Source organism: Tiliqua scincoides, chromosome 4, assembly GCF_035046505.1.
Source record: "Tiliqua scincoides isolate rTilSci1 chromosome 4, rTilSci1.hap2, whole genome shotgun sequence".
Classification (NCBI taxonomy): domain Eukaryota; kingdom Metazoa; phylum Chordata; class Lepidosauria; order Squamata; family Scincidae; genus Tiliqua; species Tiliqua scincoides.
This window is the reverse complement of record NC_089824.1, coordinates 210,325,044-210,338,371: the sequence shown is the minus strand read 5'-3', so window position 1 is coordinate 210,338,371 and position 13,328 is coordinate 210,325,044. Positions and strand designations below refer to the sequence as shown.

General features: G+C 44.1%; 1 protein-coding gene across 1 annotated transcript in view; it reads right to left on the bottom strand.

The window, feature by feature from the left end:
* SPO11 (SPO11 initiator of meiotic double strand breaks) overlaps positions 1 to 13,328 on the bottom strand; it is a 120,628-nt gene that overhangs the window by 11,263 nt on the left and 96,037 nt on the right. The window contains exons 4-6 of the mRNA XM_066624709.1: positions 12,319 to 12,407; positions 10,478 to 10,544; positions 675 to 783 (exon numbers count right to left, since the gene is read on the bottom strand). Of these exons, the coding sequence (XP_066480806.1) occupies positions 675 to 783; positions 10,478 to 10,544; positions 12,319 to 12,407 (265 nt within the window). The remainder of the gene's footprint in view (positions 1 to 674; positions 784 to 10,477; positions 10,545 to 12,318; positions 12,408 to 13,328) is intronic.

Sequence of the window (13,328 nt, the reverse complement as noted above, 5' to 3'; positions counted from 1 at the left end):
AATGCATTGTATTCAGTAAGACAGGCTGTAATTCTATCTTATTCACTAGAAACAAACACCTCTAGATAGTGTATGCAGGTAAAGCCCCCTTTTCACAGACGTCAAATCTGCAGTTACCAAATGGGCAAGGTCAGCGGACACAGTTCCCTTGCAACATTCTGTGAACTCAGGGGAAGTTACACAAGAGGACTAATATAATTCTTTGTTAACTAGAGCAATGCTGAAACCACCAGCTCTGAAAATAACCACAGGGTTAGAAAATAAGAACAGACTGGCAGAAAATGCAGGACATGCTGATGTAATGATGGTGCCTTTCTGTGTCTTCTTCAAAGCAGATGATCAGAACAATGAAACAGCAAGAGGAAAAGCTGCAATACAGAAGGATAACTCCATGGAAGAAATGAGAGAGATATTTTTAGAGGCTACAGAAAACTCTTCTTTGTAAGAATCTGGAACATTGCTATTAAGCATTTGATTATCCATCCCACTGATTTACCAAGGTTCTCTAGTAATCTCAACATTCCCATTCCCAGCTAGAAATAATAGGTACCATGAATTTTTTGGCAACTCTGAACCTACTACAACTATCAATTAATAAAATATTTGTTTACTGGCCTTCCCTCAAATGTTTTAAACTTCTACAGATAATGTTAAAATTTTATTTGATACTTAACAATATGTAGACTCCTCCTAGATATCTTGAGCAAGCAGGAAACATCATTGATAATGTTGTCCACAACTCTTTGGTTGCCAAAACATAGTGTATCCGTGTAAAATATATCTCTGTCAAGATAAAGCACTATAGTTGTACAATAAAAGCCATATCAATAGGCCCAAGGAATTAATCTCATGTTTATGAATAACCAGCTCAGTGGTTACCAATATGGGCTGTGTGTATCATCATACCTCCTGTATTATCTTCCTTTCTATACCTGAATTCTGGCCTGTCTAACTTCAGCAGATCTCAAAACAGTCTGAAAAGCTGATATAGCATAGCAGCTGCAAATTAATGTGCCAACATCATCATGCCCTGCACCTAGTTCAAATATCATGTCTGCCATGAGCTCATTAGAGGGTGCTAGGTAGGCCACTCCATTTCAGCCCTAGCTGCTTATGGATATAATAGTACTTAAAGCAGCAGCACTGGGTTCTGGGGCAAGTCATAAGGAAGTGCCCATGTTGCAGAATAACAGGAAGTGCTGAAGTTGGGATATGCCAACATGTGCATGGGAATTGTGATGATAAGAACTATGGAGAAAGGGAACTTTCCACACAAAGGGAGCACTATGCACAAACAGCCTGCTGCCCTCATATCATGTGGGGCAAGATACTTGGTTCTTCTTCTCTTCTTCAGTTCTTAGCTAATGCTTGGTGAGCAGGTTGAACTCTCAACCAATATGCTGCTATAAGTGCCACTAGAATCTGAGTCAGCAGTGGTGGTCCTGGCGGTTTTCCCGCCAGGAGCCACTTACCCACTTGCCATGCCAACCTGGAAATAACTGTAGCGACGTCATCATCCCCACAATTACCTCGGGTGTGCCACCTCCTCTGTTCCTCTTTTGATAAAAAGGGGGGAAAGAGAAGGCAGCCCAGGGTCTGAAGGAACCATTCATGCTGCTTCTAGTTGCCTCCTGGGCACCCTCCAGTGGCATGAAAAGCTCCGAAGGTGCCGTTAGGAGGAGAAGGAGACATGCACTGGAGGAGATATGCGCCGCTTCCGGCCAGGGTGGCTTCCCCGCTGTTCTGAGGGACTCCCTACTCCTTTCTGAGGAGGCCCTGCTGTTCTGAGGGCCTCCCTCCTCCTTTCATTAAAAGAGAGGAGAGCGGCTGTCTGATGTGCTTGGGAACCACGCCTACAGTGGCTGCAGGAGCGCAGCTACCCTAGGCATCGTTCCCTGCTGATGTGAGGACCGACCTCCTCTCCTCCCCATTAAAGAAAGGGGAGGAGGGCAGCCCTCAGATCGGTGCAGAACTGCACTGACAGTGGCTGCAAGAGTGCAGTCACTGTCAGTGCAGTTCTGACCACAAAAAAAACAAACAAACAAAAAAAAAACAGTGGTGGGAGGAGCGGATTGAAGTGCCACCTCCGGGTGCCTAAATTCCTGGCACCCGGGACGTTTGCACCCCTGCCCACCTGAGTACACCACTGTGTGTCAGTCATGACACACTTCCACTCTTTGCTATTGTTGGCGATATTTCTAGACTCACTGATGGTCAACTGCTGGTTCCTTAGATCTTTCTCAGTGTGTTTGAGCCATGTTTTTTTTGGAGCTGTCTGTTGAACCCTCTAGTAGGCTCTCACCAGAGGAGCTTGTGTGACAGCTGACTGGTACTCCTTCTGCAGATGCGGCTAAACCACTGCAGTCTGCATTTTTAAATTTCTTCTTCAATAGATGGTTGATTCTCACACTTTATCCAAATTGTCTTGTTACAATGGTGATCACAAAGAGAGACACCCAGCATCTGTCTCAGGCATCATATTTACAAGATATCTGAACAAAATACTTGGTTCACACTTATCATCTCAGAAATCTTATTAGTGTACCAGAAGGATTCCACATACTTACACTCAATTGGAACCTCCACTGTATCACTCCAATAGGGGGAGAAAGGACAGTGCACCCCATATAGGTAAGCAACAGAGGGAAGCGAATCCCATGCCGCACATATTGATGTTGCATATCTGTCTAACATCCCTAATACTGCCCCTCCATACTGACTCTTCAGTACTTTCAAATATGTCTTTGGTATAAACTATGTTGCCCAACCATCTCTTCCTTTTGCAACAGCTAATACCAGTGAGTGCCTGCTCTTTCTTGGTGAATGCCAAGTACTCAAACATTGCCACTGTTCACTAAGCACTAATCTGGTCACTTGACTGCCTTTTATTTTTCAGGACTTCAGCCTTGCCTCATGGGCCAGAGCAGTAATTTTTTACAGAGTTTTAGTGCAACCCCCCACTCCCACAGGAGAGGGAAAGACAATGCTTTCAGGTACTATACTCTCACCCCCAACATGGCAGTGCTGTATGTGCTCCTAAGTAGGTTTCCCTCACAGTTTGCATTCCAGTTCCAAGGCCCTGCGTTTCTGATGCTGCTATTTGTTGCTATACTCTCTGAATTTATCTTCATTCCACAGACAGCTTTCCTAAAGGGGAAGAGGGTACAGGACCTTCCACATGGCCAGTTGGATAGACCACAAATGAAGCCCACAATACAGCTGTTTCAGAAAAGGCATACTGACCAACTTGTTCCAGACATGCCCCTGTTGCTTTGCAAAATCAATGATAGACAGAAAATTGACTGCTATAACTAGACCTTACTGATGAAACCTGATACTCTACATTTTGTCAAATAGCACAAGCACAAGAATCCTGCTGAGATGAGATGGTTGGCAACCCCACTTGTGTGTCTCTTTTTCAGATACTGCTCCATCTTTGAGACTGTTCAATAGAAACCTGATCACATTTGTTGTTTCTTTGTTAGTAGATTGGGATCCCTTTTTCCTACCCTAATTGTTTCTTATCTGAGGGTGAGATTCTGCAGAGCAGGGGGGAAGGAAGAGGAGCCTTCTTGTTATCAGGGCTCGGGCTGTAGCATCCTCACTCTCTGACTCCTTGGACTCTAGTGTCAAGAGGAAGTCCATCATTGACCATGAGCCACCTGTTCTTGGCTGCCATTATGTATTATACAGCTGGGGGAGAAGAGGACAGCATAATGACAGCTGTGCTGTGCTAATATACCATGTGTGGCAGCAGTGATGCAAAGGGTATGGCACACATGCATGTGTGTATGGTTAAATAAGTGGGCTGCAGCCATAGAAGCCTGTGTCACATGCAAGTCAGTGCTCCTCCTGACCAGGTGTGCCTGTTTGTCATGCTGCAGGATGCTAAATATTCTGTGAGGTGCTCTTTCACGTCTCATGTTGTGGCTGAATACTTTTCAAAGAGTACTTTTGAGGACAGATGTATGTTCAAGCCCTACCCTTACCTCTTATTTTGTTGCAACCATGGGTGATTCTATGCAAAATGTGAGTGTGCTGTTGGTTATAGCAAGCCGTCTGGCTAGGCTCAAATCTGTCTTGCATGGCTCCCAGCCTGCATCTGTTCAGTGGTACTCCAACCCCCTGGTTTGCCTGAGTGCTCTTGAGACTCCTCTTATAGTTAATCTTAGTTCCTCCTCTGGCCAAATGGTTCCTTCCAGCTGGTGAACTTCCCGATGGGAACTCATCCCTTGCCACAGAGAGACTTCTGTGCTCATTTCACATGCTGCTTTCCCCTAAGGGAACTATCTTCCTTCCCTTGGTCTGCTACAGTGAAAAAGGTATCACTTGGAAGTGTGCATTTGTGTGAGTGGCATAAGAGAACATGAACTATAGGTGCTGGGATTCCTAGCTGTTCTCCGCATTTGTTTCCTTACTGTCTGTGTCACAGTAATTCCTACAGGAGAGGTGCTGTGGCATTCTTGTATGTGTGGTTTGTCACTCCGACATCTTCCATCTGGGGGAAAGCTGACAGGAGCCGAGGGGCATCCAATTCGGAACTCCTCATCCTATGGGATGAGGATGGGGAGAACAACAAGGTAAAGGCAGAGAAGGAGAAGAAATTGGGAATGGTAGCATGATGGGATGTGATAGACGATTTGGCACAATGAGAGGATGTGGGGACAAAGGAGCTAATAAGCAGCCCATCCTGGGGCATTCCATGTACAAATGCTTTTATGCAAATGCCCAAAGTCTCCGAGCAAAGATGGGAGAACTGGAATGTCTGGTGTCTAGGGAAAACATTGACATAGTGGGCATAATGGAAACCTGGTGGAATGCAGAGAATCAGTGGGATACCTCAATCCCGGGCTATAAACTCTACAGGAGGGACAGGGAAGGGCGTGTTGGAGGTGGGGTGGCCGTTTATGTTAAGGAAGGGATAGAATCCAGCAAAGTAGAGATTGAAGGCGGGTCCAACTCCACCATAGAATCTCTGTGGGTTAAATTACCAGGCCTGTGGAGCGATGTAATACTGGGGGTGTACTATCGTCCTCCAGACCAGAAACTGGAAGGGGACCTTGAAATGAGGAAACAGATCAGGGAGGTGACAAGGAGGGACAGGATTGTAATCATGGGGGACTTCAATTATCCTCATATAGACTGGGTCAATTTGTGTTCTGGTCATGAAAAGGAGACCGGATTCCTTGACATATTAAACGACTGTGCCTTAGAGCAGCTAGTCATGGAGCCCACCAGAGGAGAGGTGACTCTGGATTTAATATTGTGCTGTACTCAGGACCTGGTTAGAGATGTCAGTGTTACGGAGCTGTTGGGGAACAGTGATCATGCTGTGATCCGTTTCAACATGCACGTTGGGAAAGAATACCGGGCAAATCTCCCACAAAAACCCTTGACTTCTGACGAGCGGACTTCCCTCAAATGAGGAGGCTGGTTAGAAGGAGGTTGAAGGTAAAAAGAGTCCAATCTCTCCAGAGTGCATGGAGGCTGCTTCAAACAACAGTAATAGAGCCCAGCAGAGGTGTATACTGCAAAGGAAGAAGGGCTCGACTAAGTCCAGGAGGGTGCCCGCATGGCTAACCAGCCAAGTTAGAGAGGCTGTAAAGGGCAAGGAAGCTTCCTTCCATAAATGGAAGTCTTGCCCTAATGAAGAGAATAAAAAGGAACATAAACTGTGGCAAAAGAAATGTAAGAAAGTGATACGGGAGGCCAAGTGAGACTATGAGGAACGCATGGCCAGCCTTATTATTATTAAGGGGAATAATAAAAGCTTCTTCAAATATGTTAGAAGCAGGAAACCTGCCAGAGAAGCGGTTGGCCCTCTGGATGATGAGGGAGGGAAAGGGGAGATAAAAGGAGAGATGGCGGAGAAATTAAATGAGTTCTTTGCGTCTGTCTTCAAGGCAGAAGACCTCGGGCAAATACCGCTGCCCAAACGGAATTGTCAGATAGAGGTTGAAAGAGAAGATGTTTCAGATCTCATTGATAAATTAAAGATCAATGTCACCGGGCCCTGATGGCATCCACCCAAGAGTTATTAATGAATTAAAGAATGAAGTTGCTGATCTCTTGACTAAAATATGCAACTTGTCCCTCAAAACGGCCACTGTGCCAGAGGATTGGAGGATAGCAAATGTCATACCAATCTTTAAAAAGGGAAAGAGGAGGGACCTGGGAAACTATAGGCCTGGGAAACACAGCCTAACATCTATACCGGGTAAGATGATGGAATGCCTCATCAAAGATAGGATCTCAAAACACATAGACGAACAGGCCTTGCTGAGGGAGAATCAGCATGGCTTCTGTAAGGGTAAATCTTGCCTCACAAACCTTATAGAATTCTTTGAAAAGGTCAACAGGCCTGTGGATGCGGGAGAACCCGTCGACATTATATATTTGGACTTTCAGAAGGCGTTTGACACGATCCCTCACCAAAGGCTACTGAAAAAACTCCACAGTCAGGAAATTAGAGGGCAGGTCCTCTCCTGGATTGAGACCTGCTTGAAGACCAGGAAACAGAGAGTGGGTGTCAATGGGCAATTTTCACAGTGGAGAGGGGTGAAAAGCGGTGTGCTCCAAGGATCTGTCCTGGGACCGGTGCTTTTCAACCTCTTCATAAATGACCTGAAAACCGGGTTTAGCAGTGAGGTGGCAAAGTTTGCAGATGACACCAAACTTTTCGAAGTGGTGAAGACCAAACGTGATTGTGAGGAGCTCCAGAAGAACTTCTCCAAACTGGCAGAATAGGCAGCAAAATGGCAGATGCATTTCAATGTAAGTAAGTGTAAAGTCATGCACATTGGGGCAAAAAATCAAAACTTCACATATAGGCCAATGGGTTCTGAGCTGTCTGTGACAGATCAGGAGAGAAATCTTGGGGTGGTGGTGGACAGGTCGATGAAAGTGTCCACCCAAAGTGCGGTGGCAGTAAAGAAGGCCAATTCTATGCTTGGGATCATTAGAAAAGGTATTGAGAACAAAACAGCTAGTATTATAATGCCGTTGTACAAATCGATGGTAAGGCCACACCTGGAGTATTGTGTCCAGTTCTAGTCGCCACATCTCAAAAAGGAAATAGTGGAAATGGAAAAGGTGCAAAAGAGAGTGATTAAGATGATTACTGGGCTGGGGCACCTTCCTTATGAGGAAAGGCTACGGCGTTTGGGCCTCTTCAGCCTAGAAAAGAGGCGCCTGAGGGGGGACATGATTGAGACAAAATTATGCATGGGAAGGATGAAGTGGATAGAGAGATGCTCTTTACACTCTCACATAATACCAGAACCAGGGGACATCCGCTAAAATTGAGTGTTGGGAGAGTTAGACAGAAGAAAATATTTCTTTACTCAGCATGTGGTCGATCTATGCAACTCCTTGCCACAGGATGTGGTGACAGCATCTGGCCTGGATGCCTTTAAAAGGGGGTTGGACAAGTTTCTGGAGGAAAAATCCATTATGGGTTACAAGCCATGATGTTTATGTGCAACCTCCTGATTTTATAAATGGGCTATGTCAGAATGCCAGTGCAAGGGAGGGCACCAGGATGCAGGTCTCTTGTTATCTGGTGTGCTCCCTGGGGCATTTGGTTTGCCGCTGTGAGATAACCCCTGCTAACTGGGTAAGAGGCACTTTTTAAGTGGTGCTCCTCTTATATTTAGCAGGGGGAGAGTAACTGGCCCTCCTCACCCCAGCACTGTCTTTTCTAGTGGCTGTCTGCTGGTGTTCTTTTGCATCCTTTTAGATTGTGAGCCGTTTTGGGACAGGGAGCCATTAGTTGTTCATTTGATTTTCTCTGTAAACCGCTTTGTGAACTTTCCATTGAAAAGCGGTATATAAATACTGTTAATAATAATAATACAGGAAGCTGGACTAGAAGGGCCTATGGGCTGATCCAGTGGGTCTTATGTTCTTATGTTCCAATGGTTTGTGGTGATGGCTGTTGCTGTTTTTCTCATTCCTGGGGTTCAGCAGGGGACATCATTCCAGCAGTAGCTTCTTATTGGACTTGTGTCTGCCACCACCAACTGCTTGGTTCACCTTGGTGGTGCTTCTTTGACTGCTGGCATTGGGACTAGATGATTCCCAATGATTGGTCCCAATGATTGGTTCCTTGTGCATATCGGGCAATCAACCCATGATCGGCGGGTGGTGTCAAAGTTTGCATGGATGCAGACAGAGTTACTGGGAGAGATGGGCAACCAGGAAGGTGTTCGGGCTCTTGTTTCCCCTTCCACCTTTGAGTTGAATGGGCTTAGGATGTGATGGATGTTGTGCTGACATTGTGCACATGTAGCAGCAACATCAACACAACTTGGGCACAGAATTGTATTGTTGAAACATTAGTGGGCCATGGGAGATTCTAGTTTTTAAAAAAAGGAAATATGAAACAACTGAGATTAGCCCTCCCCTGCCCTAGACAACCATGTCCCACAAAGTTGATTGCACTGAGGCAGCTAATGAGTTGACAAAGGTCTAAGGAGACTCTGGCAATCAGGAAGCTTACAAAAGGGTAAGAAAAAATATTTTCCCTTTCCCCTCCCAAGCTGCTTGAACTGACCTCCCCTACCATAGCATGCAGCACACTGGCGTCACTAGGGGGGGTGCGGGCCACACCAGGAGACGTGCAGGGCGGATGACGCGCCCTGGGGGAGGACGCGCTAACTTCGCAGCTTTCTGAGCTATCCCATCGTGCCATACACTGTTGGATGTGGAATGTCCAGCGGAGTCCAATGCAAAAAACCAAATTGAAATAGCTCTTTTCGTTCAAAGGTTATGGTCAAAAAACCAGAAAGAAAAAATGCATGGAGCCCTATGGAAAGTGAAAGTTAGCCGTAGCGCAAATTTTCTCATGAGTAGGCGTACTTGCTGTAGTCCGTTGGAAAGGGCAGGCTGAGATGAATCCAACGACATCACAATGGTCCCAATCCAATGAATGCAGCCCAAAAAAACACGAGAAGGAGGTCCCTGCCTACCTCCCAGCTGCGTCTATTGAGCCTGAAATGAAGCCACATGGCCGTGTTTACTCGCAAGTAGGTGAACTTGCCTTAGTCCAGGCAAGGACGGAGAGGACTCAGGGCAGGCAGAGAGGACTCCAAGGATGTCAGAATGGTCCTGATCCAATGAATGCAGTTCCCAAAAACACAAAAGGGAGAAGGAGGTCCCTCCCTCCCAGCCCTATGGAAAGCGAAGCAGCCTCACGGTTGTGTTTACTCGTGAGTAGGCAGTCAAGCCTTGGCTGGTGGTCAGGCCAGGCAAAGGGGAATGTGAGGACACCAGAATAGTCCCAATCCGATGGAACTGAAGCTCAACATATGTTCCAGAAGGCAGCCTCTCTCCGCCACTAAAAAGGACAAAAAAAGAGGCTTGAATGGTAAGGGGAAAGTTTTCTATTTTGCACTTGCAAAGCCAGGTGGATCTTTATTTTGATATGCCTGAAATAGAAGAACTTTAAACTGGGCACTGGGAGGGCTGGAAATCTCACTGATTCGTTTTGGGGGGTTGTTATTGCAGGCAGACTACAGAGTAAGCTCCATTGACCACTATGGGACTTACTTCAGAGTAGACATGCATAGGATTGGGCTCACAGGCTGCAATCCTACCCACACTTTCCTGAGAGTAAGCCCCATTGACCACAATAGGACTTACTTCAGAGTAGATTCACTTGGTGGAACAGGACTGGCTCCCCCTTATTTAATTATTTCTTTTATTTTAATTTAATTATTTATTTTAATTTGCTTGATGATGTCACTTCTGGCCATGACATTACTTCCAATGGGTCCTGGACAGACTGTCATTCTAAAAAGTGGGTCCCAGTGCTAAAAGTTTGAGAACTGCTGCAATGTGTTAGTAAGCTGACATGGGGTGGGGCGGTGTGTGACTACAAGTTTTCAAAATCACTAAAATCAGAGTTTGGAGGAATAATACCATCATGTTATCTATCAATCAATGCATAATTTCATGCAGAATGCAATGAAACAAACTACATTGAAATATCTGTGTTCTAACAAAAGGTACAGCCCAAAAACCAGTGGGGGTGGGGCGATGGCACATCACCTTCCCTACCACCTGGGGCGTTTCCCCGCCCACTGCATGGGGTGACGTGCAAGCCTCCTGCACCGGGTGATGCGAATCCTAGTGACGCCACTGATGCAGCGCAGCCTTTTTTGGTGTGGCTGCATGCTGTGGTGGAGAAAACCATAGGATTGGGTTCTAAGTAGTCTCCAAGTCATTTGCAAGAAATGGACAGGCTTTCCTATGATGCAAGTGTATAAAGTTTACTCAGAAGTAAGGCCCACTATATTAAATGGGATTTACTCCCAGGAAAGTTTGCACAGGATTACAGTCCTAGTTCTTTATAAAGTAACATGCTAACAATTTTTACATACAAGTAGTATATCATATCTGGTAACACGTTTAATCCAATATCATTTAAAACTGTGTAATGATTCAATTTTGTAAGTGCATTCAAAATCATTATTACCTTTTAGTTGCATAAATGTTTGTCTGTACCATCTTGTAGATAATAGATAATAGTTTAAGAAACAGAGCTGAAATATAAAAGAAAATCTAATAAATATGCTCAGGCAACTCACTGTTACTGAAAATACTGGTATGCTATTGGCTGCATTTTGAAATGAATTATACGTTTTAAAAATGCATGTGTGTGTGTGTGTGTACACACTAGTAAATGATGCTTGCATTCTTCAATTTGTTCTTGTTTGATGCCACTGGAAGTCCTTCAAATCCAAGTCTAAAGAAACTACAGAACTCCCACAGTACACCATTCCACCTCACGTGTAGTTCTGGCTTGCTCTTTGCTGGAGTATTGGCCTCTATTTTAAGGTAAATTTTGACTGAGATGTAAAAATATCATCCCAATTCAATATTGTACACTACTTTTAAAAGGTATTCCCATCTGACTACTAGTGCTGGAATGTGGATGGGGATATGCATTAAAATGCAAATTCAATTGTACATATAATTGAAGCAGTGTAGGTCAAACATATGGTACCCACAATCAGATACACATTCTGTTGTACTTTTGAATTTGCTTCTGTTTATGCCTAAAATACCTGATTCAGCAGGTGATATGCAAATAGAAGTCTACTTATGCAGGCAGATTAACTGGATTGGGACAACGGAGGACTGGGTTACACGTGCATCAAATGTTATTTTCCTATTTAGCCTAGATGCATCTTAACTACTGGGGATATATTTCTTGAACACGTTTCCAGGAGAGACTTCAAAATAACTCAATTTCAGATTTTTTGAGTGACTAGGCTGCTTATGCCATAACCACCCCAATTTCTGTTTTCTTGTTAGTTTAGGAGTAGTTTAAAATTTTGGGATCCATTTTGTCCTTTGTTTTCAGAAAAAAGTGTTTGACATAAAAAGTCTCCTTTAGATTTTTCTAAAAATTGGGGTGCCTTGAATGAACATGTACAACATTTTAGGACTAATTCATTGGGAAGTATATAAATACTGCCATCCAGTCAGTAAGTTATTGAGTAGGTGGCACTCAAACACCTTAGTTAGATCAAAGAATGGCTCTGATCACCGGCATGTAAAGAGGGTGACTGGGGGGGGGGATGCTGGCCCCAGGTGCCAGGGCATAGGGGTTGTCTGGGATGGGCAGGTTCCCCCTGCAGCACCCTGGGTGTTTTCAGGGCTTGTTGCAGTGAGAAGTGCCATGGATTAGGCCCATTTGCCCTCCCTTGGCTCCAAACAGCTCTGAAATGGGGCTGTTCCAGGCTCAGATGACACAGAGAGGTGATGTTTCTGTGCAAACGTGTCGCCTGGCCGTAGGTGACATTAGGCTGCAGAATGCTGCTTGCTCTGTGTCAACTAAATAAAGTAAGTCATGCATAACTCCTATTGAAGTGTACGGGATAAGTGAGCTCTTACTTTCAATGGAATTTAAGTGTAACTACTTAATTTGTTTATCATTTTTATATTTTATTGATTTATATTTGTTGCCTTGAGACCATCCTGGGTGAGAAGGCAGGAAATAAACAGAAATGATAAATACATAAGGCTTTAATCTTGTGCACACTTACCTGAGTATGGCCTGTGTCATGAGATTTATTTCTAAGTGTAGATGTAGAACTATGAATAACTAGCTGACTTGAATATATGAACACAGGCACACTTACAATATCATTGTAAATTCTTGGGCCTCTGTACTGACAAGGTCATTGAAATTGTGTGTGTGTACTATTTTCAAAACAGCAATATACTTATATCTGGGATTACAGAAGTACTACTTTTGCACTGTGGAATATTACAACAAAGTATGATCTGTTGCTGAATTTTTTAGCTTACCAAACCTTGGTGCTGATTTGGGACAGTCACTTCTTATTTTCCTTGTGGTACAACAAGATGTTATCTGCAAACCTACAGAATCTTCAAACCTGTTTATTTTGTAAAGCAATACAAATAGTTATTAAAAATATGATTCTATGGGCCAGTCCTATCCAACTTTCTATGGCAACTGATGCAGCCATGCCAATGGGACATGCGCTGTGGCTGTATGGGTGCTGGAAAGTTGGTTAGGTTTGGGTCCTGTGTCACATCAGAATCCCAATTATACACAGTACAGGTTGGGGAGGATGGCCTCCTGACCCTCAGAAGGCCATCTAAGGGCTGAAAAACATCACTTCCAGTTTTGGCCATCAGAACCCCTCTGGATGCAACCAGAGCACAGCTCTGATCACGTTTAGAGGGTTGGGTGAGTTCTGGCTGTGCAACAGGCTTATAGGATTAGGCCCTAAATCAAGCAGTAACATAGCAGAAGATCCTTTTTCCAGTTGCTCCCTGCAAATTGCATGCTGCTGGTTTGCTGCTAACAATAAAATAGGACCAAAGGCAGTAAAAAAAGATTTCAAAGAAAATTTTTTCTTACAGTTCACAAGCATGTACATCTCTGTTAGCTATACAGACTTAGAACAAGGAATGTTATAGTTATCCCTTTTGTATCCCCTTTGTAGAGTGTGTGACCAGAGGCGTAGCTAGGTCATTTGACACCCAGGGTCCATAAATTTTTGTCACCCTATATGACTTAATTAATTATTAATAATTATTTATTAATTATATTGTTTAATTAATTCACTTTTTATACCACCCTTCCTCTAAGCAGCTCAGGGTGGTGTACATGGTTCCTCCCCTTATTTTGTCCTCCCAACAATCCTGTGAGGTAGGTGAGACAGAGATAGTAATAGTCATGACATGGAATGAATAATAATAATGGCCAGAAAATAAATGCAGTGAATATTTCCCCACAAGCAATAGATGAAATTCTGCATCAAATGGTAACATGATGGTATTATTCCTAA